Source organism: Pleurodeles waltl, chromosome 3_1 (genome assembly GCF_031143425.1).
Source record: "Pleurodeles waltl isolate 20211129_DDA chromosome 3_1, aPleWal1.hap1.20221129, whole genome shotgun sequence".
In the NCBI taxonomy this organism is placed as follows: Eukaryota; Metazoa; Chordata; class Amphibia; order Caudata; family Salamandridae; genus Pleurodeles; species Pleurodeles waltl.
The window spans coordinates 89,997,834-90,011,107 of record NC_090440.1 but is presented as its reverse complement, the minus strand read 5'-3'; the positions used below and the strand labels follow the sequence as shown (position 1 = coordinate 90,011,107).

At 40.3% G+C, this 13,274-nt stretch overlaps 1 protein-coding gene across 3 annotated transcripts in view; it reads right to left on the bottom strand.

The window, feature by feature from the left end:
* Window positions 1-13,274, bottom strand: part of LTO1 (LTO1 maturation factor of ABCE1) — a 250,665-nt gene that overhangs the window by 223,915 nt on the left and 13,476 nt on the right. For all 3 annotated transcript variants that reach the window (XM_069221906.1, XM_069221904.1, XM_069221903.1), the window contains exon 3: window positions 1,480-1,556. In XM_069221906.1, coding sequence (XP_069078007.1) covers window positions 1,480-1,556 — 77 coding nt within the window. The remainder of the gene's footprint in view (window positions 1-1,479; window positions 1,557-13,274) is intronic.

Below are 13,274 nucleotides of genomic sequence, written 5' to 3'. Positions count from 1 at the left end.
GCTGTTTTCCACCCTCAGGTCCCCTTTCAACCTGGCTTGTTGTAAGATATGGTCTCTGTCTTTATAATGGAGAAATTTGGCCACCAGAGAGCGAGGGGGCGACCTGGGCGGTGGTGGCTTCACTGCGACCTGATGTGCCCTCTCTAAGTCAAAGAACGAGGAGAACCCCTCCGGTGCCACTTCTTCCCTCAGCTATCGTTCAAGGAATACCAACTTGTTAGGCCATTCAGAACGTTCCGATAGACCTATTAGACAAATTTTATTACGCTGTTCTCTATTTTCGCCATCTTTAGCCCTGCACTCCAGGTCTTGACTCTGATTTCCATTGTCCTAAGCCTTTCTTTCAGGCAGTCTATTTCCAGAGGTATCTCCAACATGGTATGTTCTACTGTAATAACCCAGTCTGCCAGGCGCCTCTGATCGTCCCAAAGAATACCCATATCTGCCACAACAGTGTCCATTTTTAATTCGAGGGATTCGCGGTAGTCCTTAATTGTTTGGCGTATGGCATGTAGTGTGAATCTGCCCCCCCCCCACCTCCTCCGGCCGATCTCCACCACTTGCAGGGTAGCACCTTGCTGCAAAAACTGTTCAGCCAATCACTCAGGGGGTGTCTGTATGGACACCATCCCAGACTGCGATCTGTGCCCCTCGTTCACCCCAGTTGGGAAAAGTATGGGGACCTTAAGGTCTGAGCCTGGTCACTCCACTGCCTCACGAGGCCACAAGGCTCTGTGGTTTTACTTGGGTGCTTGCTGCAACAGGGGCCGCCCACACTCGATCACCGCGGCCCCAGTTCACTTCCGCAGCTCTGGCTGCCATTCACTCCAGTCTGCCCCAGGGATGTGTGGCAGGAGAGCCGTTTGCTCGAGACAGACCCCCCCAGCACTCGTAACTGTCCTGAATGGGATGTGTGGGGGCTCCATTGCAAGCAGTCCTGCGACACTGGGACCTTTTCTTCACCAGCCTGTCATGTTCCCTCGAGACTTGTCAAAGAGGTGCCACTGCCATTTTGTCAGCAAGGCCACCGGCTTTCACCGCAGAGATCTCGGCATCTTTCAGCTGGGAAAAACTGGATCACCTCCACCACTTCCATGGGGCAAAGGGGGATACCTTCTTCACTGGCCAGCTGTCCCCTTGGCCATGTTAACATTCAGGATGTCGCTGGATGGAATCAGCTGACCAGGAGCTGTAGGTTCCCAGTCCTACTCCATTGAGATTCGGCCATGCCCCGTACCTTATTGTATTTGTTTGTTTTTATGTATATTTTCTGCACAGATTTCTAAGTGCTTAGACTGATGTAAGCAAGTATAGTAGGAATTCCTTATTTGTGTATAGATAGTCACTTTGCTATTCAGATTTTATGGCTGAAAGGACTGTTCACTTGCTGTAGTTATATTTAGTAAAATGACTTTAAAATGTTACTAATTCAGAAGGTACACAAAATGAAGACCATGGGACTCACATTATTGTTCTCACCTGAGCTTGTCATCCTCATTGTTTTGCGAGTGGAGAATACTCCTCCAGGTTAGGGCAAAACCAAGATAAAATCCAATCTATGTAATTAAAACAGACAGAGAAATTTAGGATAACAGCAAAACCAATGTTCCCAGAAATCAACTAGGATTCAGTTATATGTCCACATGTTATATCAATAAACCAAGGAACAAAGACACAAAACATTCAGGTAAAGGCAAGAAGTAAAAAATACAGTACTGTAGAAAGGGTCCATTCTCTTCCTACAGAGCAGCAACCCATAAAAGAGCAAGCACATACCTGAATTTTCAAGCACTAATCCAATTCACTAGCAAAATGACATCACCACTCATTAGGACATCAATCAACCTCTCTCCTTTGGAGATGGCATCTTAGACACCCACATTCCAAGTCATAGATCGGAGTAAATTTCTGTACGATTTCTGCCCCAGATGATATTACAAGATGCTATCTTTCTCTTTTCACCTCTCTCAATTCTATTATCCTCTGTTCCCATCTCTATCTGCTTACTACTTTCTCTTCTTCCCTTGGTCACTCTCTTTTTCCATTCCTTGCTTGTGTCGCTCTTTTCTGCTCACTTTACCCCTTTTCTTCCTAAAGGTTGGTCTCTGGGGTCTCTCACGCCTCCCCTTTGATTTTTTGTCCCGTCCCAACTTTTGCTCACCTCCCTTGTCCTCTTCCTTCCAGTGGCGTAACAAATGCTCCTGCAGCCCCCATGCTCCAAGGGACACCCTCAGCACAGCACTCTGGCCTGACAGCACCTGAGTGAATCTGGAGGGGGGGCCCTCCATTTTCTGTGTACGGGAGGCCCCCTCAAGTTTCGTTACGCCACTGCTTCCTTCTCCCACCTAATTTCTCTTTCAATCCACTGCTATCTGTCCCTATGACTTGTTGCTCTGATGCACATAGTGAACATGAGTACTCCTGCTCCCACTTCCTGTATGAAAGGACATATGGGGGGCCTGTACTCTAGTTCATGCTCTCTGCTTAGATGTCACCCAGAGAGAGGCAGGAATGCTCCTCACCAGATCGGATGATAGTACTACTATATGTCCAGGAGTAGCGCAGGTCCCCCAAGACCCTCACCATCACTACCCACCCCTGTAATAATGTCTCAGTCGGAAGACTAATGACCTAAGGGATCCCAGAGTGGTGTGGAATGCTTAGACCTCCAGCAAATGTTCTTTCCAAGAATGCCCTCCAAACATCATAACTGTCCCTAAAAAATGTCTTCCTTTCAACATCTCTGATTCTGAGCAGTAAGACCTACACTTTAGTGCATGGAAAAGCCCAAGAAGAATAAAAACAAAAACCAAGGTGCACTTACTTAGGTTTAGAGGAAAAACTGAATTTGAAAAAAAGCCAACAGTGGCTTGCTCGGACATTCCACCCTAACCCTCCAGAAGAACAAATACTGTCTCTCTTGGCCAAAGGCTTTGGATTTTTCTGGCCTTTGAAATGAAGGGGGAGAGATACAGACCCTCCATGAAGAGAAGTACAAGGCTGAGCTGACTGATGCCTATCAGTGCCACCTAAAGACTCAGAACCTGCAGCCATCCCAACCTAAAGGGATATTGATGTTTTTCCTCCTCACAACATTTCTTCTTATTGTGCCCAGTAGGCTGCAATTGATCTCCTTGATCAAATTACTGTTTTACCATTCCTGTAACCATAACACACTCTTATTTCCATTTGTACCAAACTCCTAAATCCCACTTTACTGGTTAGGTCTGTAGTGCACTGGTTACCCTGGGCCGTGTGGGTGTATCGTCCAACATAAAACCTTGTACATGGTTGCATTTTTCTGAGATACAAGCCTCTGAATTGGAGTATCAACAGGCGTCTCCTTAGATTGTGTTCAGCTAGACATCAACTTCCTGACTTCCGGAAGTTTCAGTTCAGTGATAAAGACTTTTTCAAATTATTGTTTTATTGAACATTTCACATCATGCAAGAAGCAAAAAGCCCCATAAAGGAAATATAGGGCATCCAATTTACAATTAAGCACACTTACAATAATTTATCCAAATAAAATATACATCACTGGCGACCCTCCACTAATAGAGGACAATAATAAGGTAGAAGAAAGAGATGCAGGAAAGTGGAAGAACACTCAGGCTTAAAAATACTTGTCTTTGCATACACCTTTCTTCCCAAATACGTCTATTTTATGAAGGAACACCTATTGCCTTAATAGCCTCTGATATTGGGTACCTCAAACCACTGCCTTTTGGTAATTAAAGATAATTTGCCAGTCTTGACGCAAGTATCACCTTCTAAATTTTATGCAGTCCATGAAACTCTTAAAAATCATCTCTCTCCACTTAGCTGCAGTGTTTATTATGGCCTCTTTGAAATGGATTCCCAGGCCTACTAAGTCTATTCCACTGGGTTTTGGGTCCAGGGCCTGTGGTAGACAGACAGCCAACTCTGAGGGCCAAACAGACAATGGGGTTCCAGCACATCAATCCATTTCTTCAAGATCAAAGGATTGGGGAGTTTGCATCATCAATCTCAGTAAACAGGGACGCTCCAAAATCCTGTTCTTTGAAGACCTTGCCACGATGTTCAGTCTTTCACCTCATGTTCCGTGCACACTACTGAGGTAACTGGACAGATTTGTCCCTCCACTGTTAACATTTTCAAGTGCCAGACTCTGGACCTGCTACAATTTCTGGCATCCAGGCCATATTCAGATGTCATACAGTGTTACCCTGACGTAAAAGTGATATCATACTTTCCATGTTACGGGAGACCACAACCATAACTGGATTGCACAAGGCATCTTTACAGCAATCTCTAGATGGAAACGCCTGACATCTCCAAGTTATTAAGTGTGTTCTACTGAGCTATCCAATGGCAGTTTCCATTAGACAACACTAGTACCTCGACTGTGCTTACCGACCTGGAAGGGATTCTCAAAATGAACCAGAAAGAGTAAGCATTTTTGCTGTTACTGTTGGTACAGTTTGCTATGAGTTGCATTTTCACCTGTATTCGAGGTACCTTTTTTTTCATTTCATTATGGTTATGCCGCTTTACTGAATTATATACGTGACATACGTTTACTCTGATCTAGCAAGAGAAATGTGGGCCGATCTCGGCCCTTTTTTTCATTTTTATAAATGCTCTGATATGTATGCATGGAGGGACTTGGGTGATTGCATTAATTACTTTATTATTCATCTTCGATAACAGTGACCACTTTTATTGTTTCGCTTGTTAATGGATTGTGTCACATAATATCAAATAATATTGCCACCACTATTTTCTTCATACCCTAAAGAGCAACTAAGGAATTGGGAAATCTGGAGGGAAATATTTTGGCATATGTGGAGATATTTGAGTGCAAATTGAAAATAAAACAGTCTCTTTTAAAAACACTGTTTGGGTATTTATGGGAAGGAATCTTCCTCCTTTGAGAACTCTTGGATCTTTTGAAGCATATAAATTTGCTGCACTATGAATTCCATGATTAAAATAATTGAAGGGATACAACAATCAAAGCAGTCTGTATGAAAGATAAGGGGCTAATCCAATAACCGTGATAATACAGCCTAGAAACTCAAAACAAAAGATATGAAAACAAGGAGGGCATGATATAAATGACTGCAAACACTTTTTAATATTTAGGTCTGTGTGCTTTTTTGGAAAACTCAAATACTGTTAGATATGTTGCAATTTCGCTAGAATCACAAAGCCTTTATCTTCAATGGTTCATAGTTTTTTTGCAAAAACAAGGAACCAATATGGGTGCATTCTTTGCCCCCATGTACACCAAACTACTAATTGGTTTGAGGGAAATGGCAGTGGGAAAAGAACAAAGAAATGTTGGATCACGTGAAACTTTCAACCAGATTTATAGACCATCTTGTTATTATCTGGAGACAAAATGAGAGGACATTAAAAAGCATCACTGAATAATAGCGATTGCAATCTAACATTTATCTACAGTAATATGCTGACAGAACTGATTTCTTGGATGTGGAAATCTTTGAAAAAGAGACAAGATTTGCACAAAAATCCACAGAAAAGCCACAGCAAGAAACAGAATATTCCATATAAACAGTGGACACCCAACGATTGGTAAATGGAATATCCCATATGGGGCACTATTATAAGCCTGACAAAATTGCTTTGAGGAATAAAACTGTATCAAGACACGGAGATGATTGATAGATTCTAACAACGGGGCTATCCAATACAGGGTTTTGAAAATACTTAACAAGGGTGTCACAGCAGGAAAAGGGATGACTTGTTAGTGACCACAAATGGAAAAAAAAGATGATCAAGCGGACATCATAACCCAAAAAAAAATGTTTAAAAAAAAAACCACACAAATTGGAAGATGGTTGTAAAATCTGAATTGCTTGTAAAGGTGAACTATGGCACAGAACTGCATGGGTTGCAATATCTCATCTATTTTACTCTTCGTGTATTTAAAGGATTCTGCAAATTATGGGAATACGAGCTGTGCAGTTGAAGATTCACTAATTAACTGAAAGATTAAGTAAAACAAAAAATTATGAAATAAGGATTTTTGGAACTGCTATTCAATACTAACAGAGAATTCTGCTGCGTAATTTACATGGCCATTGGAATTAATTATTGATTAAAAAAAGCCCTCATTAATACGTCATGTATTGTACCGAAAGAAATGGACTAATTTGAATCACTGGTTTGAAATGTTCATTTGTAAAATATTTCCCTATTAATTGTTTTACTCTTATTTTCCATATTTCTTTAAATTAATTTACTAATTATAGATGATTTGGGTTTGATAATACATAAAACCTTTGCACAGCACAATAAACTTAAATGCAAAAATAGAACTCTGATGGTTCTCAAACGCTGTGAAAATGGTGATCATTTGGGGGCAGGTCTGGATACCTAGGTACGAGCTGAGATCGAACATAAACATACTGATTTTAGAACAATGAGGAATATGCAGAGAAAGCTGTAATTTTGCTATGATACATTGATTTATGCATCATTTGGAATGGAACAGAAATCTAATTCATGCAATATTTTGAAAAACTGAACAATTATGAGGTGGGTCTACAATTTACATACACTATTAGTACTAGCCATATTCAATTTTTGGATGTACTAGTATACATAGAAGACAATACGATCCAGACCACGCTACACCGTAAAGCAACATCAACGAACAGTATACTGCATGGGTCTAGTTTCCATGCAAAATCTCTAAAGAGAATCATCCCATATGGTGAGTTTGTTAGGATGAAACAAAACTGTTCAACAGAATAGGAAATGGAGGTGCAATTTGCTGAAACCAAACAAAGATTTATTCAGAGGAGATGTAGATACAGAGACATCAAACGTGGTGAAGAAAAAGTAAGGTCCTTAACAACAACTCAAATTTTAAATAAATCTAAGACAAAGGATATAAAAAAGAATGAAGAATCCAGCACAAGAATGGTGATGACATATAGTAAAGAAAATCATTTAATTCTTAACACTCTCAATAAATATTGGGATATAATAAAGAAAGATCCAGATATTGGAAAGTTATTGAGAGTAAGGCCCAAGATCACATATAGAAAAGTACCATCATTACAAGATCTCCTGGTAAGGAGTCACTTCCGAATGAACAAAACATCAAATTGGTTAAAGACTCAAGGGAATGGTTTCATATGTTGTGGTAAATGCAAGGCATGTCGTACAAGAGTCAACAGAAGAAAAAATAAAGACTCGAAAGGAAGTAAGATAACCATCAACAAAAGGATCACATGCAATACTACGCATGTAGTCTATATGACTGAATGTGATTGTGGACTACAGTATGTGGGAAGTACCATATGTCCCCTAAAAATATGAATTCTGGAGCATATTAGAGATGTACAGAATAAAGATGTCAATTATGCTATGTCAAAGCATTTACTAACACACAGTGGAAAGGATTGGACAAACATGAGATACTTTGGTATTGCAAGCACTGACAAGGATGAAAGAGGCAGAGATCGGGAGCTGAAACTTAGGCGTTTGGAATCACGTCTAATCATACAATTAAGAACCAAGACTCCGAGAGGATTAAATGGGGACGAAGAACTATACAGTCATCTGTAAAAACATTGTTTAATTAGTTAGAACAATCCAACAATAGACTAGGGTATTTATCTAAGTCACCAACATATGAAAAATAATAGTGTTGAGTTAGGAGTCAAACTTAAAGATAATGGTGAACAAATAGCCATACAAAAATATTTAAAAATGTTGGATGCGTGTTGAAAAATTGGGCATCGAGTCGGATTAGCAATAATGGTATACATGACATGATAATGGCTATCTCTAGTGTAATTAATGAAAGTATGTGTTATCCCAAACTTGAGGCAGCATAGATGAAGTTGAAGCAACACACACAGAACATAGCTGGATACAATATTAGGGTCACTTAGACCATATAAATTAATAATTGTGATGCTGTATGTTTAAAACTCCATATAAATGCGTTAAGGTTAACAAGACATGATTCGGATATGGTTGTATATGAGATTGGTATAACAATTAGCTTGAAAAACCGTGCTTAACATTTATTTTTTTACATATGATGCACAAAGTATTTTGATTTATTAAGTTATTTTACAGACAGCTTTATATATTCCACAATGCATTATACATTAGATTTGTGTACCAATCAATTTTAAAAGTGTCATTTACTGCCTGTGCATGCAATTCGTAAACCAAACTATTAGATTTAATAAGTTATTTTATAGGTACTAATACATATCCCATAATGCATCATTAAGGATGTGATTGAAATAGTATAAATATGAGACATAGAAAATGCACTGATGAGCTGTGAGCAAGACTTGTTGGTTGAAACGCGTCGGTGGTGGTTTAGGTGTTATATACATTGAAATAACATTTTATACTCTCCTGGAGTGCAAATTATTAATATTGGTTTGTTTGGACATTTAATGAGAGAAGGTCCGTCCCTAACCACTTTGATATATATAGATATAGATATATATCCAAGTCCACAACAATCAAAGAAGTATAACGCACACTCAGAACATCAGGATATATATGTGAGCGGAGAGTTTAATCGCACCAAAAAACACAACGCATTTCGGCTGAACCACACAGCCTTGATCACGTGCACATATCTTCCAATCGAGACATCTTATATACATAGTAATTGATCTGCAGATATGTGCATGTGATCAAGGCTGTGTGTTTCAGCCAGTAGGCGTTGTGTTTTTTGGTGTGATTAAACTCTCTGCTCACATATAAAATCTGATGTTCTGAGTGTGCGTTATACTTCTTTGATTGTTGGGTACTTGGATTTAACCGGCCGCTCCGCTGGTTGACGCACCACCTCTCATGGGCCAGTGAAGCCCAGAAGTAGCATTTTTTTTGTTGTATGTGTGTGTGTGTGTGTGTGTATATGTATTTTTTTTTCCACTTGAAAACCAAACGTTACAGGGATGTTATGGTTAGGCTCACATTTCAAACGAGGGAGCGAGTTACAGTTACTTGAAATAAATAACTATAACTGCTGAATTTCAATGGTTTTGTATGTTTGAAATGTGAGCCTAACTGTAACATCCCTGTAATCTCTAGTGTTTTAAGTGAATTTCAATTTTTCTTTTTGTTTTAACGTTAAGTAATTCACATGACGTGAACAGCCTTCAGCCGTGCGCGGTGGGGTTGGCAGCAGGGCCTTTTTCTCTACACTGAGAATGAGCCCAACTGCCTTAAAAAAAAAAAAAAACACATAAGCCAAACATATGATAGGAAAAGGTTGGAAAAACATATGAATGACTATGGAAACTTCCCTGTGGTGGGACATAGATTTGCCAACCTCTTCAGAAACCATAAGTCTCCCCACTGGGTGCATGCCCCACAGTTTGAAGTCCATTATGTTAGGGTGTTTTGACCAGAATTGCTTGTCCTTCTTTATTTTATTTATTTATGGGTACATTTCTAGCTCAATGTACACTCAGGAAGGAGTTTCTTGATGCTGTAGATAGAGGCAAGGACAAATGTGGATTCAAAGGCAAACCCTAGCTGGAATATAGCCAACTTTTCCAAAGATTTCCTGAATTTAATTAAGGATGGTTCACTGCGGATCTCAAAAACCACAATTGCCCTCCCTTGACTCAAAATTCTCTGGCACGCCATTTAACATATTTGGTAAAGGGGATTTCAAGGGTGTTTTGTTAACTTATCTTAGGTTGTGAGTGGAGATATCTGAATTTGTTAGTTGCATACCTGAGCTACTCACAAAAGACACAACGCATGCAGACTTCAAAACAATATGCTTCTCAACAGGTAAACAATGTAGGAGATGATTGGGTGTTACAGCGAGACCTGCTGACTTTGGAACTACTATTAAGTTTCAGCGTAAATTATTTAATCTCTCCATACCTAAACAGAAAAAATTAAATAATGATGTGACCTTGTATAACTGATGCTATGTAAAGTGCTCCAGTATCTTCGGGTCGAGCGTGCACTATATAAAACTGCAAAAAATAAAAAATGTAATTGTCTTAAATGGTTAGGGACGGAGTCAACTCTTTCAAACTGAAAACACATCGGACCAACACATTTTGTAATTTTGGTAGACAAAAGATGATTTTCTATGGTAGGCTGAGATAGGCTTAGTTCCGGTAATCAATTTTGAAATTATGAAGGAATTTGCCTTTATTATTGTGTCAAACACAAACAGTTAGGAGCGCACCTGCCTGACATCCCAGCAATTAATCTGCCCCATTGCATCATGGTAGATGTAGTATTTTCAAAAAACGAACTCCATTAATTTTTAAATATTTCACCTTTAAGTAGGTACAGCCTTTACTGTGCATCTCTGGACACATGTGTTTCTGGGTTAGTCCCTTCTTCAGCAGAGAACATATTTGCGGGGTGCTGGGAATGCTGCCATAAATCCCCCGGTTTCAGTACCTCTTCCCTGGCATGCTGGTGCCTGCTCCAGAGCTCGTCAGCCCAGTAGCTCAAGGGAGCCTTTAAAGTCACAAACAGTTAGGAGCGCACCTGCCTGATATCCCAGCAATTAATCTGCCCCATTGCATCATGGTAGATGTAGTATTTTCAAAAAACGAACTCCATTAATTTTTAAATATTTCACCTTTAAGTAGGTACAGCCTTTACTGTGCATCTCTGGATTGTGTGTCTGAGACAGAAACGGGCAGATTCGTTTAACAGCACCTATATGATGCAGACACAACTTAGTGACAGTGGCCATTTGTTTATAAAAATTTAGTGCAGAATGCAAATTTATGCTTAGGTCCTTAACTGTAGCGACCTGTTTTGGCTACTCGTCCACTTGAGTGTGTGCGCTAGGGGAGTGGAAATAGTGAGGAGTCCAAGTGGTTGACTTTGTTATCAACAAGACAAATTTCTGAGTTGGATGGATTTCATTTGACGTGGTTTTGATTAATCCAGGTACTGACAGCTTCCAACATGGGAGTTAGACCAGAGACTTGGTTTCTGGGATCATTTTATATTGGCAGTTTCTTCAGCAAATATTTTAAAATTTTTAAACTATATCCAAAATCTGTAACTGTTAGGCCCAGCTTGAACTGATCGCATGGACTGGCCATCACCCCGGTCCTTCTGCGAACCCAAAGAGGTCAACCAACCCTGGTGAGTGAAGAATCCCTGATGGGTACAACCTTTAGCTGAGAGCAGCAGGACTTACTTGAATGGCCTGGCTAGGAAAGCCCTAAACCCATCCCATTGTGAGTGAGCTTTTGCTGTGCTCAGTGGAGGCTGGCTGAGGGGTATCGCTTATGAACGGACCATGAGCCCAACCCTTCATGGGTGACTAACCCAACTCCAACTGTCTATGTTCTTGGGCTCACGTATCTACAATGCTCACTGAGTACGGGCTTTGATTTTCTTTTTTTTTAAACCTGTTTACAAGTTTTTGGAGAAATATTTTGGGAATTGTCCCCAAAAATCTGCAGGTCTATTATAGAATACACAGCTCAGTTGAACCACATTTGAAGGTGTGAACCCTGCGAAAAAGCATTGCTGTTTGAGGATAGTAGCTGCTCCCAATATCCTCACTACAGTCAAAGGATTCTCTTCTAGCCCCCGATTTGCCCTTGTCACTTTTTTTTAGACCATTGTGCCTGACATCCTGTAATGGCTCCTACAATAACAAATGTTCAGTTACTGCAGATTGCCCAGACATTCAATTCCAACAAGGATCTGTAAATCTCAAATTGAATGAAAGGAGCTGTTTATTTTTCAAATTTATTATATGTGGAAGATTTATGGATCCTGAGCAATAGTTACGTTGTTTTTAGGCTAGATCCACCTGTGGCACATGCCCTATTTAAAGGAAGGCTTAACGTGGATGTGCAGCGGAGCTACTACTGCAACCTAAACTAGCTGCGTGTGTTATTAAAAAGATTTGCTGTGTAGGGGAACTGTTTGCGAGGGGTTTGCTGTGTATTAAGTTTATCGATTCTCATCACAATGTGCTTTCAGGCAGTGGGTATGTTCGCACACATCTTGGACAGACCGTGTTGGGGCATCCATTTTGAGTGGTCTGGTTGTTTTAGACCTATTTAAATGAGGGGTTAGCACGGACAAGCAGCGGATGCGCCAAAGGCAAGCCCGTCTGTGCCCGAATGGGCCCAAGAGCCATGAATCCTGGTCTACCTCTTTTAGGTAAGATTGTTTATTTTAGGGAACAACTCTGGTCTATTTAACAGCAAGCTGCACCTAATTGCAGGTCTAGTTTGGGCCCTTATTTGACAGCTGAGGGATGCAGACATTGCAACTTTTGTTTGAACATACCTGAGAAGTCTGACACATGTGGGTCGCCAGGTTAGGAGAAAGCACTCTATCGCTTTCTCAGCATCAACTGTCACTCTGTAGCTCATCACTACTTAATGATATAGGATCTACTACAAGACTATATGCCAGATGCATTTTTTATCACTGAAACCTGGTTCCATGAGCTCTCTACGCCTGACATTATTTTAGGCCTCCCACCAGGATACTGCATAATTAGAAGGACTGTACTGACAAAAGAGGTGGGGGAGCTTGCTATTGTTTATAAGTACAAATTTCTCTTGTCAGCTTGTTAATCTATTCATCGATGATTGTGAAAGTGCTTTTTTTCCCTTTAAGTGTCACCAACAACCCTCACGCTTTTGGGCTCCTTACTCTAACGCACTCCTGGCCCAGCAGGTAGCTGGAACTCACGGTTGGCTGAGGCATTATATGCCTACATTCTTAAATGTGCCAATTTCATGGTCTTGGGGGATTTTAGCATCATTTTGGCAATGCTGACTGTAAACTGCTAACACTATTAATGGAGATTTGAAAACTTTGGACCTTCAACTTCTTGTAAAACATTCAACTCACTCAGCAGGCCATTTATTAGATCCGGTATTTTCCAACTTTCCTGATCTGTCTGCTCAAGCTCTGTTCTCTTTGACATGGTCAGGTCACTATGTCACCCCTCTCTCTTAATTACTGGCTTAGAGCCAAATAAAGGTGATCAAGCTGCTCCTGGTGTCTTCCGATGCTGGGATAAATATAATGTCATGGAATTCCGTTTTCAGCTTCAAAATTCTATACCTATGCTGGAAGAATCTCTGGATTCACGTAATTCAATTTTGAATCACTGGATTCCCTCCAACTTGGATTCTGTGCTTCCACTTCAGCCCAAGAAAACAGTTAGTCTACGACCTCCTGCTCCTTGGTTTACTAACGAGGGATTAGATTTAAAGAAAATATGTTAAAGATTGGAACAGAGCTGTTGCAAACATTAC